General features: G+C 45.9%; 1 protein-coding gene across 1 annotated transcript in view; it reads left to right on the top strand.

Moving 5' to 3' along the window:
* The first annotated feature begins 338 nt into the window (after window positions 1-338).
* Window positions 339-27989, top strand: part of LOC112251539 (growth hormone-releasing hormone receptor) — a 42152-nt gene continuing 14501 nt past the window's right edge. The window contains exons 1-11 of the mRNA XM_042322702.1: window positions 339-570; window positions 659-782; window positions 4269-4399; window positions 8977-8991; window positions 11613-11720; window positions 11994-12091; window positions 14940-15037; window positions 25316-25448; window positions 26284-26437; window positions 27418-27478; window positions 27788-27857. Of these exons, the coding sequence (XP_042178636.1) occupies window positions 339-570; window positions 659-782; window positions 4269-4399; window positions 8977-8991; window positions 11613-11720; window positions 11994-12091; window positions 14940-15037; window positions 25316-25448; window positions 26284-26437; window positions 27418-27478; window positions 27788-27857 (1224 nt within the window). The remainder of the gene's footprint in view (window positions 571-658; window positions 783-4268; window positions 4400-8976; window positions 8992-11612; window positions 11721-11993; window positions 12092-14939; window positions 15038-25315; window positions 25449-26283; window positions 26438-27417; window positions 27479-27787; window positions 27858-27989) is intronic.

The raw sequence follows: 27989 nt of genomic DNA, 5'->3' as shown, positions 1-27989 counted from the left end.
TCCAGGTGCCATTCACACGTGTGGGAGGCAACCGGCCCGCCGGCCAGTTTAGAGGCCACCCGGACTCCAGCGCCCCAGGAGTTTCTCCAGCCAGTGCCCAGGACTACTGTATGTCCAGCCAACAATGCAGCACCCATTAGCTCCAGCCAGCTACAGAGCTCCCAGCTCACCAGTCAGCCCAGCGGCCTCCAGAGGTGGAGCCAGTGCTGCCCCCAATACCAATGCTTCAGCTGGCATCTATTCAAATGCCAAGGCCTGCATCGGAACCAACCTGGCCTCCATGGCTCCAGTTGCCAGTCCTTGAATCAGCCGAGCAGTCGCCAGCGCTGCACCAAATCATGTTGTCCAACACGCTTCAGCCAGCTAACCCGATACCAGTGGTGCTGCCAGACCAGCGACTGCCAGTGCTCAAGCCTGACCCGCGACTGCCACAGAGGGCTGAGCTGTCCCAGCAGCAGGCAGAGGACATATCACTGCTAGACCCACAACCAGCACTGGGTCTGGGGGCCAGGCCTGTCCCTGCCACACTGCCTGATCCAGCCCTGGATCCACAGGCCAGACCAGATCTGGGCCTGCCTCCAGTTACAGACCTGGATGAACATCAGCCCCCATGGGAGAGCCACCATCTGACCAGCTCTCTTTCCCTGTTCATTCCAAGGATACCTGGCCGTGGGATGCCGTGGGATGGCCTCCTCCCCCAGCCTGGACATCTCCCGCAGCACGGGCATGGACCGCCCTGACTCCTGCTGGACAGCCCAGCCCAGCCCTGCCTCGCAGATACTGTGAGCACCTAGCCCTTTACTGCCCACTCCATTCATGCCACTGAAGGGGTGGCGACATGGGGCGGCGGGACTTCCATCTCCGCCAGTGCCCTACAGCCATTGACTTTCACAGGGCGGCAACTGGGGGGACACAGCCATGCATGCACGGGAAGGTTTTAATGAAAAACAGCAAACAGACACAACAGGACTGGACCAGGACTGGAAGCTGTCTATTTACCACCACAAACTGATGCTAGCACTAAGACCACACTCAACGAGCTATAAACAAACAAGAAAATGCTCATCCAGAAGCGCAGCTCCTAGTGTCCTGGGATTTTAATGCAAGAAAAATTAAATCCATTTCACCTCATTTCTACCAGCATGTCACCTGTGCAACCAGAGGAAAAATAACTTGAGATCACATTTACTCCACTCTCGCCCTCTGACCATAAATCTACCCTCCTGGTTACTGATTAGAAGCAACAACTCAAACAGGAAGTGCCAGTGACGTGTTCAAGATGGAAGTGGTCCGATGAAGCAGATGCTAAGCTACAGGACTGTTTCGCTAGCCAGAGTTTACCACATCAGTCACCGTCTTCATTAATAAGTGCATTGATGACGTCGTCCCCACATTAATGGTATGTACATATCCCAACCAGAAGCCATGGATTACAGTCAACATCCGCACTGAGCTAGAAGCTAGAGCTGCCGCTTTCAAGGAGTGGGACACTAATCCACTTACAAGAAATCCCGCTATGCCCTCCGATGAATCATCAAACAGGCAAAGAGTCAATACAGAACAAATATCGAAATCTACTACACATGCTCTGACTCTTGTTGGATTTGGCAGGGCTTGCAAACTATCATGGATTACAAAGGGAAACCCAGCTGAGAGCTACCCAGTGACGCAAGCCTACCAGACAAGCTAAATGCCTTCTATGCTCGCTTCGAGGCAAGCAACACTGAACCATGTCTGAGAGCACCAGCTGTTCCAGACGACTGTGTAATCACGCTCTCCGTAGCCGATGTGAGTAAGACCTTTATAAGCAGGTTAATATTCATAAGGCCGCAGGGCCAGACAGATTACCAGGACGCATACTCGGAGCATGCGCTGACTAGCTGGCAAGGACTTCACTGACATTTTCAACCTCTCCCAGGCCCAGTCTGTAATATCTACATGTTTCAAGCAGACCACCATAGTCCCTGTGCCTAGGACGCCAAGGTAATCTGTCTGAATGACTACCACCCATAGCACTCACATCTGTATCCATGAAATGCTTTGAAAGGCTGGTCATGGCTCACATCAACACCATCATCCCAGAAATCCTGGAACCACTACAATTTGCATATGGCACAAACTGATCCACAGATGACGCAATCTCTATTGCACTCCACACTGACCTTTCACACCTGGACAAAAGGAACACCTACATGAGAATGCTGTTCATTGACTACAGCTCAGCATTCAACACCATAGTGTCCTCCAAGCCCATCACTAAGCTAAGGACCCTGGGACTGAACGCCTCCCTCTGCACCTGGATCCTCACTTCTTGATGGGCTGCCCCTAGTTGGTGAGGGTAGTCCAAACACATCTGCCACGCTGACCCTCAACACAGAGGCCTCTCAAGGGTGCTTATTCCCCTCCTGTACTCCCTGTTCACCCACGACTGCGTGGCCGTGCACACCTCCAACACCATCATAAAGTTTGCTGATGACACGACAGTGGTAGTAGGCCTGATCACCAATGATGACGAGACATGCTATAGGAAGGAGGTCAGACACCTGGCAGTGCGGTGCCGGGACAACAACCTCTCCCTCAACGTTGGCAAGACAAATGAGCTGATCGTGGACTACAGGAAACGGATGCACACACACGGGACTCTACCCACACATACTTACACTCCAAATCATACACACACAGTCACTCACACAACACGTATACACAGGCACACATTCGCCACACACACACTTCCATACATTACATACGCTGCTGCTAGTGTCTATTTAGTGTCTATCTATCCTGTCTATTGTCTATCGTACCTCTGCGCATCGGCTCGTATATAGCCAAGCTACTGTATCATTGCTCATTGTGTATTTATTTAGTCCTCGTGTTATTATTTTTTATTGTAATCTGCTAGTCTACACCTGTTGTTTATGAAGCATGTTACAATAACTATTTTATTTGACATTGTTTCACATTTAAAAAAAGACTCAAACAGAAACAAGCATTAGGCTATACAGTACGCTTTGGTGGTATCCAGATTTTCATACCATCCTTCTCTCATCCCGGGATTTACAATATTACCGGCATTGCACACAAGGGGGCGCTAAAAATGCAAGAAAGCCCATTGGGCACCTTATTACCAGAATGCTAAATAAATTAGCACAAACTAATAGCGAAATCACATAGACACTGTTAGCTAAATGCTGACGAGCAAAAAACAAAAATAACTCATTGCAAAGACAGTTAAATCCAGAGCTCTTTGACTTCTGGCAGAAAGCCATTATAAGATATCTGAGGCTAAACATTTAGTAGTGAATTGCATACAAGTGTATCTTCATCACCTCATGTGCTCTGCACAACAGAAACTCACTGATAGATATTGAAGGCTATGGACTCGCCAGCTCCTGTTGTGTTTCTCCCGTTGTGCTATTTACAAACAAACGTGACTGGCTCAACTGTTCTGGGGAACTACGGTAAGTTTCATAATGTAAAATAATGTGACATATGACTTGAATAACGCAATCCACTTTTTTTCCCTAATGTATTGCACAGGTTGACTGCAGGTCACCTCTTAAAAAGTAGCTGCAAATATTCAAATGTATTGAAAAACTTCAAAGCAATGATGGCATTGAAAAACCATCCTGTTGCTTCTCCGAAATATCCCTGTAAACGGTATTTATACATTTTCGCTGGCAAATAGGCCTACAAGGAAACTCAATGTATCTCGACTAAGTTGATTGCGCGTGGTGGTCTGTGCGCTGTAGTACTGTACCTTCCACAAATTCCTTTGTGACAAGACAGGTAAGCTGGTTTTACAGAGTTACAAATGTACTATTTATATGTTGGGGCGGCTGTAGAAAACCCTACTCCCTCAGCCTGTCTTGGAGACAGAAACTGTGTGACCCCAGGTTGCATCAAGTAGATTACCATCCCCCAGATCCTGACTCTTGTCTTTCAGTAGAGGGCAGTTCATACCTCTGTTGCTAGGCATGTTGCTAGGGGGCCTGATGGAACTCTCGCCTGACTATAGTCACGTAACACCCATTTAGCCAATCAGGCCTAGCCTGGGTAGGTGGGTTGCTGGAGGGCGACTTGAGTGTTCTTCCATACACTTATGGTGAGAATTATTCGTTTTTTTCTCCATGGTTTACATTTTTGTTCCAATAGTAGTCTCTCCCCCCCCTCTCTCTCTTTCACTGTTTCTCTCTTGCTCTCTGTTTGTCTGCCTGTCTCTGACCCCCCCCTCTCTCTCTTTCACTGTTTCTCTCTTGCTCTCTGTTTGTCTGCCTGTCTCTGACCCCCCGCCCCCTTTCTCGCCAGGTTCTGTCGAGTCTGCACCCAGACTGCGAGTACATCTTTCAGCTGGAGAGGGAGGAACAGCGTTGTCTTCGATACATTGCAGAGCAGAACTACAGTACAGTTGAAAACAGTACAGTACTTTTCAACTTCGATGCATTGCAGAACCACAGTATGCTAGGTATCCGTGACATTATCCTCCTAGAATCACCCATTACGCTTTCTCACTCCAGTTTACGGCTCATAGATTAGATCTTGAGTATAGATTGTCATAATATGATATATGTTCACATCTAAACGTGAGAGTCCGCTATTGAATAAATGGTTTGCAGAGAATCATTTGCGGAAAGGACAGATTCAGAGGGGAAAACTATCGTAGTGGAAAAGTAATACATGCATTATGATTTATCAAAAGAGAGGACATAAGATACAGTTGTAGTCGGAAGTTTACATACACTCAGGTTGGAGTCATTAAAACTCGTTTTTCTACCACTCCATGCATTTCTTCAAACAAACTATAGTTTTGGCAAGTCGGTTAGGACATCTACTTTGTGCATGACACAAGTCATTTTTCCAACAATTGTTTACAGACAGATTATTTCACTTATAATTCACTATATCACAATTCCAGTGGGTCAGAAGTTTATATACACTATATACACTGACTCTGCCTTTAAACAGCTTGGAAAATTCCAGAAAATGTCATGGCTTTAGAAGCTTCTGATAGACTATTGACATAATTTGAGTCAATTGGAGGTATACCTGTGGATGTATTTCAAGGCCTACCTTCAAACTCAGTGCCTCTTTGCTTGACATCATGGGAAAACTAAAAGAAATCAGCCAAGACCTCAGAAAAACAATTGTAGACCTCCACAAGTCTGGTTCATCCTTGGGAGCAATTTCCAAATGCCTGAAGGTAACACGTTCACCTGTACAAACATCATGGGACCACGCAGCCGTCATACAGCTCAGGAAGGAGATGTGTTCTGTCTCCTAGAGATGAACGTACTTTGGTACAAAAAGTGCAAATCAATCCCAGAACAACAGCAAAGGACCTTGTGAAGATGCTGGAGGAAACGTATACAAAAGTATCTATATCCACAGTAAAACGAGTCCTATATCGACATAACTTGAAAGGCCGCTCAGCAAGGAAGAAGTCACTGCTCCAAAACCGCCATAAAAAAGCCAGACTACGGTTTGCACATGGAGAAATGTCCTCTGGTCTGAAGAAATAAAATAGAATTGTTTGGCCATAATGACCATCGTTATGTTTGGAGGAAAAGGGGGAGACTTGCAAGCCGAAGAACACCATCCCAACAGTGAAGCACAGGGGTGGCAGCATCATGTTGTGGGGGTGCTTTGCTGCAGGAGGGACTGGTGCACTTCACAAAATAGATGGTATCTTGAGGCCAGAAAATGATGTGGATATATTGAAGCCACATCTCAAGACATCAGTCAGGAAGTTAAAGCTTGGTCTCAAATGGGTCTTCCAAATGGACAATGACCCAAAGCATACTTCCAAAGTTGTGGCAAAATGGCTTAAGGACAACAAAGTCAAGGTATTGGAGTGGCCATCACAAAGCCCTGACCTCAAACCTATAGAACATTTGTTGGGATGAACTGAAAAAGCATGTCTGAGCAAGGAGGCCTACAAACCTGACTCAGTTACACCAGCACTGTTAGGAGGAATGGGCCAAAATTCACCCGACTTATTGTGGGTGTCACGAGTCCGACCGAGGTCGTCGTCACCGGCCTATTAGCTGCCACTGATTGTCTTTCCTCCCCCTCCTTGTATGTTTATTGGTAGCACCTGTTTATGTATAATTAGTTTGTCTTTATTAGACAGCCGGCCCGCCTGGTTGTTGTGCGGGATTATTTCAGTGTAACCTTCGACTCTGTTGTAGAGGTACGTGTTAGTGCCTGGTCGTGATTTTTTCCGTTGTACATTTTGATTCCCTGTGTTTGGGAATGTAACTATTGTGAGCACCCTGTGGTGCGTTGGTGCTATTAGAGACGCACAGCATTGCACGTCCTCCATCGGATCGGATCCGCGATGGATCAAGTGATGGAGAGAATGGACCAATGGGAGAGGAGTGGTCTCCTCTCTCCACCTTCGGCACACACGGTTCCGGACTCCCATCTCCCGACTCCAGCACCCTCCGTTTGACGCTACCGAGGGCTTATGATGGAGCGGCGGTGGGTTGCCAGGGGTTTCTGCTTCAGCTGGAGCTATACCTGGCCACCATCAGACTCACTCCCTCAGGAGCGGAGAGGGTGAGTGTCCTCATCTCCTGCCTCACGGGTCGTGCTCTGGAGTGGGCGAACGCAGTCTGGAATAGCCCTGACTCAGCGTGGGAGTACTACCTAGAACGATTATTTCATCTCAGGCAGGAGAGGAGTGCCCAGAATTACGCGCTGGAGTTCCGGACCTTGGCAGCCGGATCTGGGTGGAACGACAGGGCCCTTATGGACCACTACAGGTGTAGTCTCCGAGAGGACGTCCGCCGGGAGTTAGCGTGTCGGGACACCACTCTGTCACTGGATCAGCTGATTGACATGTCCATTCGACTGGATAATCTACTGGCTGCCCGCGGGCGTTCAGAGAGGGTCCTGTGCGTTCCACCAACCATCCGCTCCCATTCCGATGGAGTTGGGAGGGGCTGCGCCGAGGGGTACCGGAGGAGGAGGCCTTCCCTGCACCAACTGTGGTCGGAGAGGACACACGTCTGATCGGTGCTGGGGGGGTCCGTCTGGGAGTAGAGATGGCAGGCGGAACGCTTCTCGGTCACCCCAGGTGAGTCAGCATCAAACTCACCCAGAACCCCCTGTTGGCCACATGTTTGTCTTAACCTTTTTTCTTCACCTTTTTCCCTCTTCCCAGCATAGGGCGCTAGTCGATTCAGGCGCAGCTGGGAACTTTATGGATCGCGGACTCGCCCTGAAGTTAGGGGTTCCGCTGGTGCCGATATTCTCCTTTTCCCGTGCACTCCCTAGATAGCCGGCCATTAGGGTCAGGGATGGTCAGGGAGACCACGGTCCCACTGGACATGGTGACGCAGGGGAATCATAGGGAGCGTATCAGTTTTTTTATTATTGATTCGCCTGCATTTCCAGTGGTGCTGGGGACTCCCTGGCTGGCCCGGCACAATCCTAAAAATACGTGGAGACAGGGGGTTCTCCAGCGGTGGTCAGAGAGTGTCCTGGAAGGTGTTTGGGAGTTTCCATCGGTGCCACGTCGGTGGAGAGTCCAGACCAGGGTTCCACGGTGTGCATTCCCCCCGAGTATGCCGATTTGGCAATCGCTTTCAGTAAAGTGAAAGCGACTAAATGACCACCTTATCGACCGGGAAGGGATTGTACGATAGATCTCCAGGTAGACGCTGCGCTTCCCAAGAGTCACATGTACCCGCTGTCCCAGGAGGAGACGTTGGCAATGGAGACATATGTCACGGTTGCTGGGACAGGGGTACATTCGGCCCTCCATTTCACCCATCTCCTCGAGTTTCTTTTTTGTGAGGAAAAAGGAGGGAGGTTTGCGTCCGTGTATTGATTATAGAGGTCTAAACGCCATCACAGTGGGGTATAGTTACCCTCTACCTCTCATCGCTACGGCGGTGGAATCGTTCCACGGAGCGCAGTTCTTCACAAAACTGGATCTCAGGAGCGCGTATAGTCTGGTGCGTATTCGGAAGGGAGACGAGTGGAAAACCGCATTTAGTACCACATCAGGCCACTATGAGTACCTCGTCATGCCGTATGGGTTAAAAAATGCTCCAGCCATTTTTCAATCCTTTGTAGACGAGATTCCCAGGGACCTGTGCGGGCAGGGAGTGGTTGTTTATATCGATGACATTCTGATCTACTCGGCCACTCACACCGCGCATGTGTCTCTGGTGCGCAAGGTGCTTGGTAGACTGCTGGAGCATGACCTATACGTCAAGGCTGAGAAATGCGTGTTCTCTAAACGAGCCGTCTCTTTTCTGGGATATCGCATTTCCACCTCGGGGGGTAGTGATGGAGGGCGACCGCATTAGGGCCGTGCGTAATTGGCCGACTCCGACCACGGTAAAGGAGGTGCAGCGGTTTTGGGTTTTGCCAACTACTACCGGAGGTTTATCCGGGGTTTTGGCCAGATAGCGGCTCCCATCACCTCACTGCTGAAGGGGGGCCCGGTGCGGTTGCAGTGGTCAGCAGAGGCGGACGGAGCATTCAACAAGTTGAAGGCGCTGTTCACTGATGCGCCCGTGTTGGCGCATCCGGACCCCTCTCTAGCATTCATAGTGGAGGTGGACGCGTCCGAGGCTGGGGTGGGTGCCGTGCTATCACAGCGCTCGGGTACGCCACCAAAACTCCGCCCCTGCGCTTTCTTCTTAAGGAAGCTCAGCCTAGCGGAGTGTAACTATGATGTGGGGGACCGGGAGTTGCTAGCGGTGATTAGAGCTCTGAAGGTGTGGAGACACTGGCTTGAGGGGGCTAAGCACCCTTTTCTCATCTGGACCGACCACCAGAATCTGGAGTATATTCGGGCAGCTAGGAGACCCACGTCAGGCAAAGTGGGCCATATTCTTCACCCGGTTCCGGTTTACTTTGTCTTATAGACCGGGCTCCCAGAACGTAAAGGCTGACGCACTGTCCCGCCTTTACGACACGGAGGATGGGTCCACCGAACCTACTCCCATCCTTCCCGCCTCAAAGCTGGTAGCACCAGTGGTATGGGAGTTGGACTCGGACATCGAGCGGGCGTTACGGGCTGAACCCGCGCCTCCTCAGTGTCCAGCGGGGCGAAGGTACGTGCCGCTTGGTGTTCGGGATAAACTGATTCGGTGGGCTCAAGTCCTACCCTCCTCGGGTCACCCTGGGGTGACGAGGACAGTGGGGAGCCTTCAGGGGAGGTATTGGTGGCCTACAGGGCTCCTAGGCACCTTCCTAGAGGGAAGTTACAACCCCTCCCCGTTCCACAGCGGCCATGGTCACATCTGTCCATAGATTTCCTGACCGATCTTCCGCCGTCTCAGGGGAACACCAGGGTTCTAGTGATTGTGGATCGGTTCTCTAAGTCCTGCCGTCTCCTCCCGTTGCCCGGTATCCCTACAGCCCTACAGACTGCGGAGGCGTTATTCACCCATGTCTTTCGGCACTACGGGGTGCCGGAGGACATCGTTTCTGATCGGGGCCCCCAATTCACGTCTCGGGTATGGAGAGCGTTCATGGAACGCTTGGGGGTCTCTGTCAGCCTGACCTCCGGTTATCACCCTGAGAGTAATGGGCAGGTGGAGAGAGTGAACCAGGAGGTGGGTAGGTTTCTGCGGTCGTATTGCCAGGATCGGCCAGGGGAGTGGGCACGATACATTCCCTGGGCTGAAATGGCTCAGAACTCACTACGCCACTCCTCTACTAACGTGTCCCCTTTTCAGTGTGTGTTGGGGTATCAGCCGGTCCTGGCACCATGGCATCCGAGCCAGACCGAGGCTCCTGCGGTGGAGGAATGGGTACAGCGCTCCAAGGAGTCCTAGAGGGCCGTCCAGGAATCTCTACAACAAGCGAGTGGACGGCAGAAGAGGAGTGCTGACCGCCACCGCAGTGAGGCCCCCGTGTTTGTACCGGGGGACAGGGTCTGGCTCTCGACCCGAAACCTACCTCTCCGCTTGCCCTGCCGGAAGCTGGGTCTGCAGTGTGTAGGGCCCTTTAAAGTCCTGAGGAGAATAAACGAGGTGTGTTATCGATTACAACTCCCTTCCTATTATCGTATTAACCCCTCGTTTCATGTGTCTCTCCTCAGGCCGGTGGTAGCTGGTCCCCTGCAGGACAGTGAGGTGCCGGAGGTCCCTCCCCCCCCTCTGGACATCGAGGGGTCCCCGGCATACACGATCCGGGCCATTCTGGACTCAAGACGCCGGGTGAGGGGCCTGCAGTACCTCGTGGACTGGGAGGGGTACGGTCCGGAGGAGAGGTGCTGGGTACTGGTGGGGGACATCTTGGATCCATCCATGTTGAGGGATTTCCATCGCCTCCATCCGGATCGCCCTGCAACTCGTCCTCCGGGGCGACCTCGAGGCCGGTGTCGGCGCGCTGCGGGAGCCACGCGTCAGGGGGGTACTGTCACGAGTCCGACCGAGGGTGGTTCCTCTTCCCGGGCGGGTGGCGCTCGGCGGTCGTCGTCACCGGCCTATTAGCTGCCACTGATTGTCTTTCCTCCCCCTCCTTGTATGTTTATTGGTAGCACCTGTTTATGTATAATTAGTTTGTCTTTATTAGACAGCCGGCCCGTCTGGTTGTTGTGCGGGATTATTTCAGTGTAACCTTCGGCTCTGTTGTAGAGGTACGTGTTAGTGCCTGGTCGTGATTTTTTCCGTTGTACATTTTGATTCCCTGTGTTTGGGAACGTAACTATTGTGAGCACCCTGTGGTGCGTTGGTGCTATTAAAGACGCACAGCATTGCACTCTCTGTCTCCTGCATTTGACTCCACACCCACGACACCCGGAGCATTACAGTGGGAAGCTTGTGAAAGGCTTGCCGAAATGTTTGACCCAAGTTAAACAATTTAAAGGCAATGCTACCAAATACTAATTGAGTGTATATAAACTTCTGGCCCACTTGGAATGTGATAAAGAAATAAAAGCTGAAATAAATCATTCTCTGTACTATTATTCTGACATTTCACATTCTTAAAATAAAGTGGTGATTCTAACTGACCTAAAACAGGGATTTTTTATTAGAATTAAATGTTAGGAATTGTGAAAAACTGAGTTTAAATGTATTTGACTAAGGTGTATGTAAACTTCCGACTTCTTCAACTGTATGTATGTAATTTATAGCAAGATTCAATTCTTGGTATTGTGTTTAGGTTTCGATTAAGTACACTGAAAAAAATCCTGTTGTTTTTACGGTAACTTTACTGGCAGCCAGTACAAAGATACAGTATGATACAGTAAATTCCCGAAGAAACTTTGGTTTTACATTACGTCGCTGTCGGAAGATGTTGGGGGCACCTTAATTGGGGAGGATGGGCTCGTGGGAATGGCTGGAGCGGAATCAGTGGAATTGTATCAAATACATTGAACACATGGTTTCCATGTGTGTTGATGCCATTCCTCCACTCAGCAGCCACCACTGATCACTGTACATTTACAGTAATATACTGCTAAACCAAAGTTGCTTTGGAATTCATGGTAATATACTGTACCTTTTCTTACAGAAATGTACAGGTAACTGAGTAGACCATACATCACCTTTATCTCTGTCTCTCTCATCTGTGTCTCTTTCGCGCTCTATCCTTCCCTCTCTGGCTCTGTCTCTCTCCCTCTCTTATTCTCACTCTCTCTCCTGAAGGTTGTCTAGCGTTCTGGGACTCTGTGGTGTGTTGGCCATATGCTGCGGTTGGGGAGACATTCCACATGGCCTGCCCTGCTGTCTTCTCTCTTTTTGGGAATAACACAGGTGCAGTTGACATTTGTCACAGTAAAGGGCAGGGTGAACGTGTGTGTGGGTGGAGATAGCATGATGTACTGTATAAAGTATACATATAATATACAATGACATACAGGTACTATGTTATGCTTTACTCTTTTACAGTAATTCTCTCTCTGTCTGTTTCCCGCTAACTTCCAATCCCTGTCAGTCGCAGTGACTGACAGCCCATAGTCCAGCCCCTCATAGTTCTTCTGTTTCTCATCACAGGTGACTCCTAACCTTTGACCTCTACCTCAGCAGGGTTAGTCAGCCGAAACTGCACTAGCAACGGATGGTCTCAACCCTTCCCCCCGTACCACATAGCCTGTAGTGTGGATGACAACATTCACATTCCAGAGGTGAGAGAGAGAAGGGTCATGTGATAAGGTCAGGGGGTCATCATGAGCACCTGCAGTGTACTGTTTTTACTAACAATAGCTTTACAGCTGTGGTCTGTCAATGCAATCGACTGAACTGCGGCTGTATCAATGTGTTTTGACAGTGTTTTGGTTTGGAACAGTGCCAAATGCATCTTGATCTGAAATCATTCATGCAGGAACATTTTACCCATAGTCATGGACTACAATCTACCTAGCTTGATTCCTACTGTTTACTGAGGGTAGTGAGCCCTGACCTGGGTTGCAAAGCTACCGGTAATTTAGCAAAGTTACTGGAATCTTCAGTAATTTAGGCAATGAACAGAAAATCTATAGCAGTCTATTGTAACTTTGGTAATTTATACTTGAATAACTTAAAAAATGTATTCATATATAGAATTCATGTTTTTGTAGATAGACCATATGGTTTAAGAGAAAATAGCCTAATTAATGAAAAAAAAGCATTGAATCAACAATGGTTTATTTTAACCTCTGCAACTCATGATGCCAAAACAGTCACAACAAATACATATTGACATAGTAAAATAAGTAAAAGTGTGTAAATAAAAATAGAAAGGATATTTCATACTGAAACTCTTATACTAAAACACCAATGGTATTCACTAAGTTGATGGTTTATATGTAGGATAATTATTTCTGTTTTATATTTGACATGTGATTATGGACAGACAGAGGGCCAGAGATAATGACACCACAGCGGTGATAATCTGAAGCACCCAACAGGGCTACTAGATATCTTGTGATAGATTACATAAAATCCTTGAAAGTTACCAAAATTCTGGTAGTTTACTGGTAAACTTAAAAAGTTTCCAGTAATATACACTCCCTTTGCAACCTTAGTCCTGACTTCATTTGGTCCTTGGAGGAGATGGATAGACATTTGAGTGTTTCATAAATGATATTAGTGGACAGGATTGAAAGTTTGGACACCAGAAAAGCAATCAACAATCATCTGTTGTAGCATTTTTCAATTCAACTGTCTGCATTTTACCTTATGAAATTGCTTCCTGCTGTTGGGAAGTCTGTTGAAGGGCAGACTTACATTCGCCTGTACTGTAAATCTATGTTGGAATCAAGTGCAATTATGGCACACATAAAAACGAATGAAGGGGTTGTTGGCGGATGGTTGAGTATCCATTGTTAAATTTATATATTAGCTTTCTCACTACTGATTGAGTTGTCAATTTAAGTGAAATATACCCGTGTCATTTCAGCGACCGACTGATAACGATTTGGAGAGTCTATTCATATGTAATTGTCTCTCGTTTGTATATATTTATTGGAATTTGATTTCAACGGAATGTAATGACCATGTAATTTCAATTTTGGAAGGATATAGTTATTTGGAACAATTACGATTTGGAGAGTCTATCCATATCTAAATGTCACTCAATTGTGTAGAATTTTATAGCTTAATACATTTCTATCCTTTTTTAAAGAGTGAGGATGGATATTTAGTTGTATTTTGTTTGTCTAGTGGATCATTCCTGTAAACCAGATTAGAGGATTTGGCTTGGATTTTTGTATCTTCACATGATCAGTACCACGGTTGAAAGCTCAACCATGTTCCATGAAGACACGATGTGATTGGCAACCATGAATAGCCTAGTTTTGGTTCGGTAGACATGAGCGGAGTATGTTAAGACGGATCACTTGTATGAGTCATGAAAAATGATATGATTAAGAGACAGTTAGCAGGGTTTACATGTCTCAGAGAAGGACTACTGATCTAGAATCAAGTCCGCCTGTCCATACAATCATGTTCATTATGATCTAAAAGGCAGAATTGATCCTAGATCAGCACTCATACTATGAGAGGCTCCATGAATACAAGTCCTGAGGCCTCATTTACAAATGTTTTGTTCATGTCACACTACATATCTGAGTGCACAATTTCTGAAAAGGATACGAACGTCTCAAAAGATTGAGATTTTTAAACATGGTGCATCACATTTGCATGCCCGTTACCAGTAAGATCCCTCATAATACTGTGTGTTCTTGAACAAGCATTATAACTTCCTCCATTCACCTTTTATGGTGACAATAACTCTCTTTATTTGCGGTTTAATTTGAAACTATTGGATTTAGGCCATAGTAATATTTAAACGAAAGAGCAATGGCACATTTGATCAAATGGTTTTGGAGATGTTGGCAGAATGTTTTAATCTCGTGCAACAACTTATACTGTATTTGGCAAAGGACTGTGACAGTTTCTGAAAGAAAAAACTATGGACAATTGTTATGGAATATTAAATGAGAGATGCGCATGGTAATTTGTTTTATGGATACTTCGGGAATATGAACCCATCCCAGCCAGAAAAGGTGAGAAAAGTATTCTGCAGTGGATATGAAAACAAAAGAAAAAGGAAATAGATTTCCAAGTCTAATTCTTTTAATTCCAAAAATAAAATGCATTTTTGCATTTCTTACTAACGGTAAACACCTGCATTTTTTACATTTTTTATCTTTCTTTCTCGATAAGCCTGTCATCATATCCCCCATTTGCACAAAATATTTACTTGTCTGCTTGCCATATAATACCTAGACCACAAGAAAATGTACGTACACAAGCTCTACAGTTTGCGTGGAGGTAAGGACAAGTTAAGTGTTTTATAAATGCCAACTTTTGCAGGAAACTGGGCCCATATTTACAGTCAAAGTTGTAATGCTGGTATAGGATCAGTTTGGCCTTTTAGTTCATAATGAATAACATTTATATGGATAGGGCACACGGTCAGACCTGATCCTAGATCAGCACTGCTACTCTGAAACTGTGATGTCTACTTCTCTGTATGTGAAAACCATGCAGGAGTCATACTTTGCCACGGTGAAGCTGATCTACTCCATTGGCTACGGCACCTCCCTGTTCTTCCTGTCCATCGCCGTGGTGATTCTGCTACTCTTCAGGTAGGTGGAGGTCAAAGGTTGTAACCTGGTGTACCAGGTGATTGATTTGTTGATTAATTCATTGATTGATTGGGATGAAGAATGGCTGGAACAGTTCCAGATTCCACATGATTTTCCATGGTCCAACCACAGAAATTACAGTTGAAGTCGGAAGTTTACATACAGTTTAGCCAAATACATTTAAACTATTTTTTTTTTACAATTCCTGACATTTAATCCTAGTAAAAAAATCCCTGTCTTAAATCAGGTAGGATCACCACTGTCACGCCCTGGTCGAAGTATTTTGTGTTTATCTTCATTTATTTGGTCAGGCCAGGGTGTGGCATGAGTTTTGTAGTGTTTGTATTTCGATTCGTGTTGCTTCAGTTTAATAAACATGGATCGCAATCTACACGCCGCATTTTGGTCCGCCTCTACTTCACCCGAAGAAAACCGTTACAACCACTTCATTTTAAGAATGTGAAATGTCAGAATAATAGTAGAGAGAATGATTTATTTCAGCTTTTATTTCTTTCATCACATTCCCAGTGGGTCAGAAGTTTACATACACTCAATCAGTATTTGGTAACATTTCCTTTAAATTGTTTAACTTGGGTCAAACGTTTTGGGTAGCCTTCCACAAGCTTCCCCACAATAAGTTGGGTGAATTTTGGCCCATTCCTCCTGACAGAGCTGGTGTAACTGAGTCAGGTTTGTAGGCCTCCTTGCTCGCACACGCTTTTTCAGTTCTGCCCACCTATTTTCTATAGGATTGAGGTCAGGGCTTTGTGATGACCCCTCTAATACCTTGACTTTGTTGTCCTTAAGCCATTTTGGCACAATTTTGGAAGTATGCTTGGGGTCATTGTCCATTTGGAAGACCCATTTGTGACCAAGCTATAACTTCCTGACTGATGTCTTGAGATGTTGCTTCAATATATCCACGTAACTTTCCTGCCTCATGATGCCATCTATTTTGTGAAGAGCACCAGTCCCTCCTGCAGCAAAGTACCACCACAACATGATGCTTCCACCCCCGTGCTTCACGGTTGGGATGGTGTTCTTCGGCTTGTAAGCCTCCCCCTTTTTCCTCCAAACAGAACGATGGTCATTATGGCAAAAAAGTTATATTTTTATTTAATCAGACCAGAGGACATTTCTCCAAAAAGTACGATGTACGATGACGATCCCCATGTGCAGTTGTGAACCGTAGTCTGGCTTTTTTATGGTGGTTTTGGAGCAGTAGCTTCTTCCTTGCTGAGCGGCGTTTCAGGTTATGTCGATCTAGGACTCGTTTTACTGTGGATATAGATACTTTTGTACCTGTTTACTTCAGCATTTTCGCAAGGTCCTGTGCTGTTGTTCTGTGATTGATTTGCACTTTTTGCACCAAAGTACATTCATCTGTAGGAGGGCTGCTAGGAGACAGAACGTGTCTCCTTCCTGAGCGGTATGACGGCTGCGTGGTCCCATGGTGTTTATACTTGCGCACTGTTGTTTGTACAGATGAATGTCGTACCTTCAGGCGTTTGAAAATTGCTCCCAAGGATGAACGAGACTTGTGGAGGTCTACAATTGTTTCCTGAGGTCTTGGCTGATTTCTTTTGATTTTCCCATGATGTCCAGCAGAGGCACTGAGTTTGAAGGTAGGCCTTGAAATACATCCACAGGTACACCTCCAATTGACTCAAATTATGTCAATTAGCCTATCAGAAGCTTCTAAAGCCATGACATGATTTTCTGGAATTTTCCAAGCTGTTTAAAGGCACAGTCAACTTAGTGTATGTAAACTTCTGACCTACTGGAATTGTGATACAGTGAATTATAATGGAAATCATCTGTCTGTAAGCAATTGTTGGAAAAATGACTTGTCATGCACAAAGTAGATGTCCTAACTGACTTGCCAAAACTATAGTTTGTTAACAAGAAATGTGTGGAGTGGTTGAACAACGAGTTTTAATGACTCCAACCTAAGTGTGTGTAAACTTCCGACTTCAACTGTATATTAGTCAAATGAAAGATTTCTCAATATAACTTGGACTTACAGAAGTAGAGATGTGATCAGATCCTTATAAAGGGGGATTAAAGACCAATGAGAACTAGAGGTAACCAACACTTCTTCTCAGACTAAGAAAACCTATAGTTTGCCGTTCTGCAGCTCTGTGCTGTATTCTGTCCATTTTACCATAGGGGTGAAGCCTAGGACCCCTGTCACTAATGAGGGACAATGGCACTCCATTTCTCCCCGCTACACCTATGTTGGTTTCAGACGATCCTGTTGAGAGAATGTCTAGCACACTTTCCTCCCTCATCTTCTCTCCCTCCTCTCATCTCTCCTCCTCTCCTCCCTCCAGACATTTTTTTGCAGTCTAATCTAATCAAACCTGGGCACTCTGAAAGGACAAATCCATAGATTGTGATTTGCTGTCTCTCTCGCTCTGGCTCTCTCTCTCTCTGCCTCGTACCAAATGAAAGGGAGTCTCTTTCAATAAATGAAGGTAAAAGAGAGACTGGTGTTTTGTATCGTACAGTTATGACAAGGGTTGCAAAGTTACCGGAATCTGCAGTCATTTTGGTAATTAACAAAAAAATCGATGGCAATCTATAGTAACTTGTTGGTAATTTATACTTGAATAACTTTAAAAATGTATTCATATATAGAATGTCTTTTTTATTTCTGGGTCCATATTGTCCATATTGTTTAAATAATATTAAAGAGGATATTTCATACTGAAACCATCATATTAAACACCAATGGTATTCACTAAATGTATGGTTTATATTTAGGATAATGTTTTACAGCTGTGTCATTCTATATTGTATTTATTTTAAATATCGCCCTATTTTGAAGAACAAACTAATCACGCCTGACAAAGCCAATGAACACTGTGCCTCACCGGAAGCCCTGTTTTACACAGGTGATTAACCCGAGATACGGATTAATTCCTTCAATTCAGTACCTCTTCACCGAGACCATAACTGGCGGCACAGGCCGAACAGGTGTTGTACCTTGTTTCGGCCCTGCAGGGAACAGTAGTTAGTCATAACTTTGTTCCTTTTCAGCTCTGTACAACACCGCAATGGGTACATGACATCACGCCGCAAGACGACCCCAGCAGACACCAACCAAAATGGCCCATGGCAGACCACCCAGAGTTGCAACTGGACAGGAAAACCTGCAGTATTGTTTAATCTGCTGTCCCAGCCATAAACACACTGTGGGCAGCAGGCTACACTGGGGGTAGTGACATCCAAGCGATAAAACCTCGTAAAAATGTGTGGTGATGCCCAACTCGCCACAAATATCTCTGCCCAAGATGCCACCAGACCCCTGGTGGAGTGGGCGCCTACTAGTGGTGAGCGGGTCAGCTGTTTGTTCTGCCCGCAATTGCTAATAAGCAATCCACGACCGTCTGACGATATGTGATAAAATGAAAATCTGAGGCAATTTATGCTTGATCTGGCAATGTGGTCCGGAGGCTCAGTATGGAAGGTGTAACTCACTTTCGAAGCCTCCTGAGACTTGTGGCAGGCCAAATCGAGCTCTGTACCGCATCGCCTTAAACCACCCCCATTTTGTAACAATGCGGAGGGCTCTGTGTAGCTCCGCATTGACATGATTGGTTGACGGTAAGTTGGGGGCAGGAGGTCCTGAAACCTACTTACTTGACTTCTTCCTTCACAACAGTTCTGCTCTGTTCAGAGAAGCGCAAGAAGTATGAATGTTCTTCCTTCTGCAGAGGCCGCAACACATTAAATGCTGTATGGATTGACCATGCAGGCTAATAAATGATTTTTTGACAGGGGGTGCAGGATATATTTTGTGGGATTTAGATATGTTTCTGCTTATAAATTCAGACATTTTGGTAGGGTATTTGTTAGTCAACTTGTCTATAATTAGATACATGCAGCTTCACATCTGTCATATGTTGTCCTAGAAGACTAAATTAACCCTTGCTCACCAGAATGCCATAAATTGCTGCTTTAATCTAGTTGACATTGGTAAAGTTTTCTCTGTCATCTCTGCTTCTTTCATGGCGCAAAGACATTTGGGGACCGGGAAGATCTCTCCCCCCAAACACTTGTGAAATATTTTTCTGTGAAAACGACCCAACATGTTTCTGATAAGATTTCAGTTCGGCTTTGATGCATATTTTGTGGGGTTGAAATACTAACAGCTTTTATGTTGCTGAGATGTGTCTAACTGAGCATTAGCATTCTCTAAAGCAGGTCCGGAGTAATGCAGGGGCTTACCGGGGCAATGCAGAGGCTTACCGGGGCTGAAGCCCATTGTATGTATTTTATATGTCATGTGGTGGGAAAAGTACCCAATTTTCATACTTTAGTAAAAGTAAAGATACCTTCATAGAATGTAATCTGCGTAACCCCCCCCCCAAAAAAAAATGTTTTTATCGCAATGTTGAATAATCAAATCAAATAACATTTATTTATATAGCCCTTCGTACATCAGCTGATATCTCAAAGTGCTGTACAGAAACCCAGCCTAAAACCCCAAACAGCAAGCAATGCAGGTGTAGAAGCATGGTGGCTAGGAAAAACTCCCTATAAAGGCCAGAACCTAGGAAGCAACCTAGAGAGGAACCAGGCTATGTGGTGTGGCCAGTCCTCTTCTGGCTGTGCCGGGTGGAGATTTTAACAGAACATGGCCAAGATGTTCAAATGTTCATAAATTACCAGCATGGTCGAATAATAATAAGGCAGAACAGTTGAAACTGGAGCAGCAGCACGGCCAGGTGGACTGGGGACAGCAAGGAGTCATCATGTCAGGTAGTCCTGGGGCATGGTCCTAGGGCTCAGGTCCTCCGAGAGAGAGAAAGAAAGAGAGAATTAGAGAATTCACACAGGACACCGAATAGGACAGGAGAAGTACTCCAGATATAACAAACTGACCCTAGCCCCCCGACATATAAACTACTGCAGCATAAATACTGGAGGCTGAGACAGGAGGGGTCAGGAGACACTGTGGCCCCATCCGAGGACACCCCGGACAGGGCCAAACAGGAAGGATATAACCCCACCCACTTTGCCAAAGCACAGCCCCCACACCACTAGAGGGATATCTTCAACCACCAACTTACCATCCTGAGACAAGGCTGAGTATAGCCCACAAAGATCTCTGCCATGGCACAACCCAAGGGGGGGCACCAACCCAGACAGGATGACCACATCAGTGAATCAACCCACTCAGGTGACACACCCCTTCCAGGGACGGCATGAGAGAGCCCCAGTAAGCCAGTGACCCAGCCCCTGTAATAGGGTTAGAGGCAGAGAATCCCAGTGGAAAGAGGGGAACCGGTCAGGCAGAGACAGCAAGGGCGGTTCGTTGCTCCAGAGCCTTTCCGTTCACCTTCCCACTCCTGGGCCAGACTACACTCAATCATATGACCCACTGAAGAGATGAGTCTTCAGTAAAGACTTAAAGGTTGAGACCGGGTTTGCGTCTCTGACATGGGTAGGCAGACCATTCCATAAAAATGGAGCGCTATAGGAGAAAGCCCTGCCTCCAGCTGTTTGCTTAGAAATTCTAGGGACAATTAGGAGGCCTGCGTCTTGTGACCGTAGCATACGTGTAGGTATGTACGGCAGGACCAAATCAGAGAGATAGGTAGGAGCAAGCCCATGTAATGCTTTGTAGGTTAGCAGTAAAACCTTGAAATCAGCCCTTGCTTTGACAGGAAGCCAGTGTAGAGAGGCTAGCACTGGAGTAATATGATCAAATTTTTTGTTTCTAGTCAGGATTCTAGCAGCCGTATTTAGCACCAACTGAAGTTTATTTAGTGCTTTATCCGGGTAGCCAGAAAGTAGAGCATTGCAGTAGTCTAACCTAGAAGTGACAAAAGCATGGATACATTTTTCTGCATCATTTTTGGACAGAAAGTTTCTGATTTTTGCAATGTTACGTAGATGGAAAAAAGCTGTCCTTGAAATGGTCTTGATATGTTTGTGAGTTTTGGTGGGCGGCCCTCTCTTGGCAGGTTTATTGTAGTGCCATATTCTTTCCATTTTTTTAATACTGGATTTAATGGTGCTCCGTGGGATGATATTTTTTTATAACTCAACGCTGATCAGTACTTCTCCACAACTTTGTCCCTGACCTGTTTGGAGAGCTAATTGGTCTTCATGGTGCCGCTTGCTTGGTGGTGCCCCTTGCTTAGTGGTGTTGCAGACTTCACTTCACCAATTTGGACTATTTTGTATATGTCCATTACATGAAATCCCCCCCAAAAAAAATGTTAAATTACAGGTTGTAATGCAACAAAATAGGAAAAACACCTAGAGGGATAAATACTTTTGCAAGGCACTGTATATGTATGAATCTGTTATGTCACTTTTTTGTTCTTCAATCTGACAGTAAATTGGTGATATAATCGATTTATATACTTCTGGGCTGCATGCGCACCATATAAATATGAAATATAACATTGTCCAGGCTTGACGTAGATTCAGGTGAATACATTTGGAATGCTGAGCCACTGGCTGCACAAGGTGGTAGTGTGCGAGTGGGTTTCTTTTGACAATGAAGCACCCTACTACAGCCATATAGTTTGGAACCGAGAAGACCTATAGACGGAAGTAGGCAAGAAGGAGTCGGCCGATGGTGGCTAAAGTAATGTCTAGTTGGTCATTAAAGTATGGTAAGTTACCGAGTGAGTGTCTTTGATAACTGCCTAGTTGGTTAGCTAGCTAGCTGCGTTTTACACTTAGTTCATTATCTAGCTAGCTAACTACAGTACCAGTCAAAAGTTTAGACACACCTACTCATTCCAGGGTTTTTCATTATTTTTACTGTTTTATATATTGTAGAATAATAGTGAATAGACATTAAAACTATGAAATAACACATATGGAATCATGAAGTAACCAAAGAATGAAGTATTTCCAAGTAGCCAACTTTTGCGTTGATGACAACTTTGTTTGAATTCGAGACCAGATTGATCTCAGTTTGTCAGTGTCAGAGTAGCCACTCATTTTGGTCATTTGTGTATTACTAAAAAAGATTCATCGTATGTCTTCTATCATGTCACTGACGTAGAATTGCATGAAATGTGTTTTTAAAAAGAAAAAAAAATCTGATCCCGCTAACAAATGTTCCCCGTGTGTGGAAATCCTAAAAACACCTCTGCTTAAGTGTTGCCTATACCACATCGCAAATTATAAATAGGATTTTTATTCAACAGTAAATTTACTATGCATTGAATTGCATCTGGGTACACAGATTTGTTTACAGAAAATTATGGTGTGCCGGGAAGTGAGGTTTGATAATTCCTGACTTTTGCTCTCATATGCCAGAGCCAGATTAGCAAAACAGACAAGAAGTTGGTCACTCCTGGTCCACTCAATGTACATACATAATGCTTGTACCAGACAGACTGAACATGGGAAACCATCTCCATCGACTCTGCTTCCACCAGCCAATTGTCCAGGTAGTCCAATATCCTGAGCCCCAGAAACTGCAAACCCGCCTCCACAACTTGCGTGGCGAGACAGAAAGCCTGAAAGTGAGGACCAGAAACCATAGGCTGCAGCCTTGAATCAGAACCTCGGGAACTTTCTGTGATGGAAATATAGTGCCACATGAAAGTACGTGTCCTTCAGGTTGATGGGTGGTGAACCAATCGCCCGGGCGCACTGACTGTAACATCCGAATGTTCGTGAGCAGACCCTGTAGACCCTGTGGTGCTTGTTTAGGGCATGCAGGTCCAAAATGGGATGCAAAGTCCTACCCCTTTTGGGAACCAGAGAATACCGGTTGTACCAGCGGTCTTGGGCATCTGACATAGAAACCACTTGGATTACCTGCTTCTGGAGAAGGGAAGAAATCTCCTCTCTCAAAACGGGGCGCTGAGGCCTCGAACAGTCGAAGTAATGACGTCGTAAAATCGTGAGGGACGCACAACAAACTGTAGCCTATACCCCGTCACGGTTCGCATCATCCAGGGTGACACTGCTCATGCACGCCATTGGTCGACACAGACAGCAAGTCTCCTGTAAGTCTCCATCTGAAGAGGCGGACTGGGAGAATGTGGTCATTTTTCCATGCCTTTTTTAATTTCCACCACACTCAACAACCAAGTGTCTGACGGGACTTTTTTTTTTATTAAGCTCACATGTGGAGGAGACGACACTCTTGACACCCGTGAACACCGTGGAACATGGGGTAGAAACAGTGTGTTTAAGTACTGACATTTGCCTGAAGCCAGGTTCACTCTGGGTTTGGGGACTTCGGCTACCAGTTACATACCCCGGTTGGCCGTGCCACTTGGGGGTACTTTTGTCAAGCAAACATCTGGAGAGCGGACCATGCCACCTCCATTCTCATTGCGCTATGTGCATGGGGGGCTGCTGCCTTCCCCGCTCCGTAGAGGGACCAGCTTTCACGTCATCCTTGGGAGCAAAACGGTGCCTGTGCCTAGAAGACTGCCGCTGCTCTTGTGGAACAGCCCGCTTAACCGCCTGTACTTTGTCTGCAGACCCTCCAGAAGACAATGCCACCGCAGCAGCAAAGGTCCTCCGATCCCCTGCTTCTTTTTCTCCTCAAAACGAGACTGCATACAGTATACTCCAGGGCTGAGCCGAACAACACCGTAGGCTCTCAGGTCAGCCAACTACTCAGTCTGGTAAACCTGCAGCATTATGACCTCGTTCAGGGACCGCGCCTCCAACCCGCTAAGCTCATGGACGAAGTCTGGAAAAAGAGGCAAGCGGTGCTTGACTGCAGCTAACGCCCCTGCCAGGTATTTCCCACCAAACCTGACAGCTTCTGCCGCGGTGGGGGAGGATGACCACTCCACTGACAATTGCGAAGCTGCTCTGCGACATAGATCAATGAGCAGCGCGCTACAAACCAGACATTCCCCTGCTACGTCCGTTAAGTTGGAGTAAAGCCTGATACATCCTGTGTTCCAATGTTGTTGTTTTTTTAAAGAAATGCGTGAATGGTTCTGCTCAGCTCGAGGTGCAGAGCGGATCAATCGAAGGAATGATGGTTTATCACCTGTTGAAGGCGGGGCTTCCGGTGAGACACAGTTCATTGGCCTTGTCAGACGTGATTCTAACGTTCTTCAGTAAAGGGCGCTAGCTCGCGAACTCCCCATAGTTGTGTTGGACGGAGTGATAGGGAACTGACTGGGCTCACACAATGGGGATGGCGATATATAGAGCCCATGACATTTGGATTGTATGAGCTGGAAATGTAATAATCAGAGGGGCAGATGCTCTAAGCCTTTGCTAATGCTAAGTGGTATAACTGTACAGTCTCAACAATGCACACCTGCTACTGCCAAGCACAGTCTTGTTTGCTCTCTCGCTCCCGCCCGCCGGTAATACTTTTTTTATTTTATTGAACCTTTTAACTGATTTACTTTGTCTACATATCCATAGCGAATTCATGACACAACAATAACAATAATTCATTAATTCAGGTCCCAACGGCATTATTAAACGTTAATGACATATCCATAGCATATCTATGGCACGTTCGGGTCACGCTATGCAATAACTCATATTTATCGTACCATCTTAACTAGCCCCATTTCCCCCATGCACCATTGACCTCAGTGAGAAGACGGTAAGTGTGGGCTTTTTACTGGTCTGTGGAGGAAATGGGGCTAGTACAGGCTATATATCAGCATAATTTGCTAAACTTGGTTTGGCCTTTTGGCATATTCACTAACACTGGTATGACAGAAGCACACTTTTGAGAACAGCAATAAATGATGACGCTATGCTACCATTGTAGTTATGCATCTATTAAGAAACCTAAATATGAGCTCTTGCCGAGCATGACAAGAATGTGCTATAGATATGCTATGGCTATATTTAAATAACCTTTAACAATGCAGGTGGGACCTGTGATAACACCATCATGAAGTTCTTATAGCTGTGTAATGAATGCATCTCGCTCTCTCTCATCCCCAACTCTTGTTTCTGTATCTGAATACTCCCTGTTGTTGTGCAACTTTTTTAGTGGGCCTCATTTTAATAATGTCTTTCAAGTGTCAGTTGAGACGTGGTTTTATTTTATGTTGATTGGTTGTGCAGCTTCAATCTCACTTCCTGTTGGCAATTGTTTGATCTTGATCGTATTTCATGTGTGTGGTCCTTTGTCCTCACCGTGTTTTGTGTGTCTGGTCCTTGACCTTGACTGTGTTTTGTATGTTTGGTCCTTGGTCATGACCATGATTTGTGTATGTGGTCCCTTGTCCAGTACTCCTGACCGTGTTTTTTTTGGTTGCCCTGCGGTCCCCATTCCTGACTGTGTTTTGTGGTCCTTTCCAGGAGGCTTCGCTGTGCTAGGAACTATATTCACATCCAGCTGTTTGTCACCTTCATGCTGAAGGCGATGGCTGTGTTCAACAAGGACGCCAAGCTGTTCGCCAGCGAGGACACGGACCACTGCACCCTCTCCACCGTAAGTCAACCACTGCACCCTCTCCACCGTAAGTCAACCACAGCACCTTCTCCACCGTAAGTCAACCACTGCACCTTCTCCGCCGTAAGTCAACCACTGCACCTTCTCCACCGTAAGTCAACCACAGCACCTTCTCCACCGTAAGTCAACCACTGCACCTTCTCCACCGTAAGTCAACCACTGCACCCTCTCCACCGTAAGTCAACCACTGCACCTTCTCCACCGTAAGTCAACCACTGCACCTTCTCCACCGTAAGTCAACCACTGCACCCTCTCTACCGTAAGTCAACCACTGCACCCTCTCCACCGTAAGTCAACCACTGCACCTTCTCCACCGTAAGTCAACCACTGCACCCTCTCCACCATAAGTCAACCACTGCACCTTCTCCACCGTAAGTCAACCACTGCACCCTCTCCACCGTAAGTCAACCACTGCACCTTCTCCACCGTAAGTCAACCACTGCACCTTCTCCACCGTAAGTCAACCACTGCACCCTCTCCACTGTTCAGAACACAGAGCATGCATTGAGAGGGAAATGGAAGAGGTCCCGTTTGCTAGCTATTCAACACGCTATGCTCTCGTTCTGGCACTCTTTATTTCCCCCTGTTTGTCTGTCTTCGCACTACTCTCACATCTCTTTCTCACTCTTCCCCTCTTCCTTCCCACCCTTCTCTCTCTCTCTCTCTCTCTTCCCCTCTTCCTTCCCACCCTTCACTCTCTCTCTCTCTTCCCATCACCCCTCCCACCCTTCACTTTCTCTGTCTCTCTCTCTCTTCTCTCTCTCTCTCTCTCTCTCTCTCTCTCTCTCTCTCTCTCTCATATTGTCCCTCCCAGGCAGCTTGTAAAGCCTCAGTGGTGTTCTGTCACTACTGTGTCATGGCTAACTTCTTCTGGCTCCTGGTGGAGGCCCTCTACCTCAACACCCTGCTCCTCTCCTCCTTCCACCACAGCCGCCGCTGCCTCTGGGGCTTTGGCCTGTTGGGCTGGGGTGAGCACCTCATACATTATCCTTGTCTGTCTGTATTTGTCTGTATTTGTCTGTCTGTGTCTGTCTGTGTCTGTAGTAAGTCCTTTGGTGGGGAGTACAGAGCCATTTGTTTTTGCTCCTCTGGTTCATGTGTGTCACTATTCAAATCCTGTTTGGTATTGATTCCACTCCACGTTTTAAAATGAATTCAAATGAACACAAGGTCAAACAACTGTGTGCAAAACATTGCCTGTTCATAAATGGCACAAATAACTCTCTGTAGATAGAGAGGAGTAAACTTGAATAATGCAACAAATTAAGTTAAACTTAGTAGCCCACTGCAATTCCCACTTGTATTCAGTTTTTTTAATCATTATTTTATCCCTTATGTGACTTTAAGGATTTCATGCGGTCTAGTTTTGAATGCATGTTAGTTATTAGTACTAATTGTCTGAGATGAATTGGGAAGGTGCAAACATCATCCTTTTTTAGTTTTTCGATTTAGCTGAGGGGTGTCATATGAATCAAGAAATTGTGACTTACAAATGATTTGTCTTGCCTCCATATCCCCCAATCTGATCATGATGCACATTTTATTGAGATATTAACATCAGGTGTTCTTCCACGCAGTTAAGCATTTCATTAAACACATTACTTTTGGTATTTCAATTCTTGCTCCTTAGACATTCGGGTATATTGAGAATGCACAGGGAGTAGGCTATCAAGGAGTTCTGGTAAAACATGTGCAGCTACTGAAATTAGTACTTAGTTCTGAATTCTTCATAATTACTCAGTAAGTGCGACATCTCCGCATATAATTGTTGCATCCTGCCTACTACGCCAAAATGTGCATCTTATTATATAATTGCTGTTTAAGTCTCTCATGTTCAGCCGAGCAGCATAAGGCTTTAAACTGACTGGTATAACAAATGTTCCTCTTTCCATCTACACTCACTTTTCCTTTTGAAGTTTATTTCTTGACTTTTTTTTGTCATTTTCAGGTGTACCCATTGTCTTCATCGTCATATGGATTGGGTCCAGGGTGTATTTTGAGGATACTGAGTGAGTAATTACTCTGTAAATGTACTCTCCCAGTCCTCTATATTTGATAAGCCTTATCGGGTATTATCTTTAATTGAGGCCATTTCCTTTTCTATAGGAAATGGTTTGTGATTTGAAACTCACTATTCTCAAAAGGGTTGTACAGTTTTTACATGCAAGTATATTATGCACTGAGAAAGGCTCTTGTTGCTCTTACTCCCACCAGAGACTGAAATAGCAGAAGGGCTTTTATTTACTTTACGGTACTGTACTGTCTGTATCTCTGTTATTGAATTTGGTCTGACCGATCGTTACCCTTTCCTCCTACAGATGCTGGGACATCAACGAGGACTCTCCCTATTGGTGGATCATCAAAGGGCCAATCGTGTTTTCTATTGGGGTGACTAGGCTCTATGGGGATATCAGTCATACACAATGTGTGATTGTCTTAAAGGGACATACCGATTATCTGTTACTAATGTCACAGCGCACTTGTAGTTGTTACTGTATGTGCCTACTTTAAATGTGCCTA

The sequence above is a fragment of the Oncorhynchus tshawytscha genome, linkage group LG05, assembly GCF_018296145.1.
Source record: "Oncorhynchus tshawytscha isolate Ot180627B linkage group LG05, Otsh_v2.0, whole genome shotgun sequence".
Classification (NCBI taxonomy): Eukaryota; Metazoa; Chordata; class Actinopteri; order Salmoniformes; family Salmonidae; genus Oncorhynchus; species Oncorhynchus tshawytscha.
The sequence above is the reverse complement of the archived record's forward strand: the minus strand, read 5'-3'. Positions and strand labels throughout refer to the sequence as shown.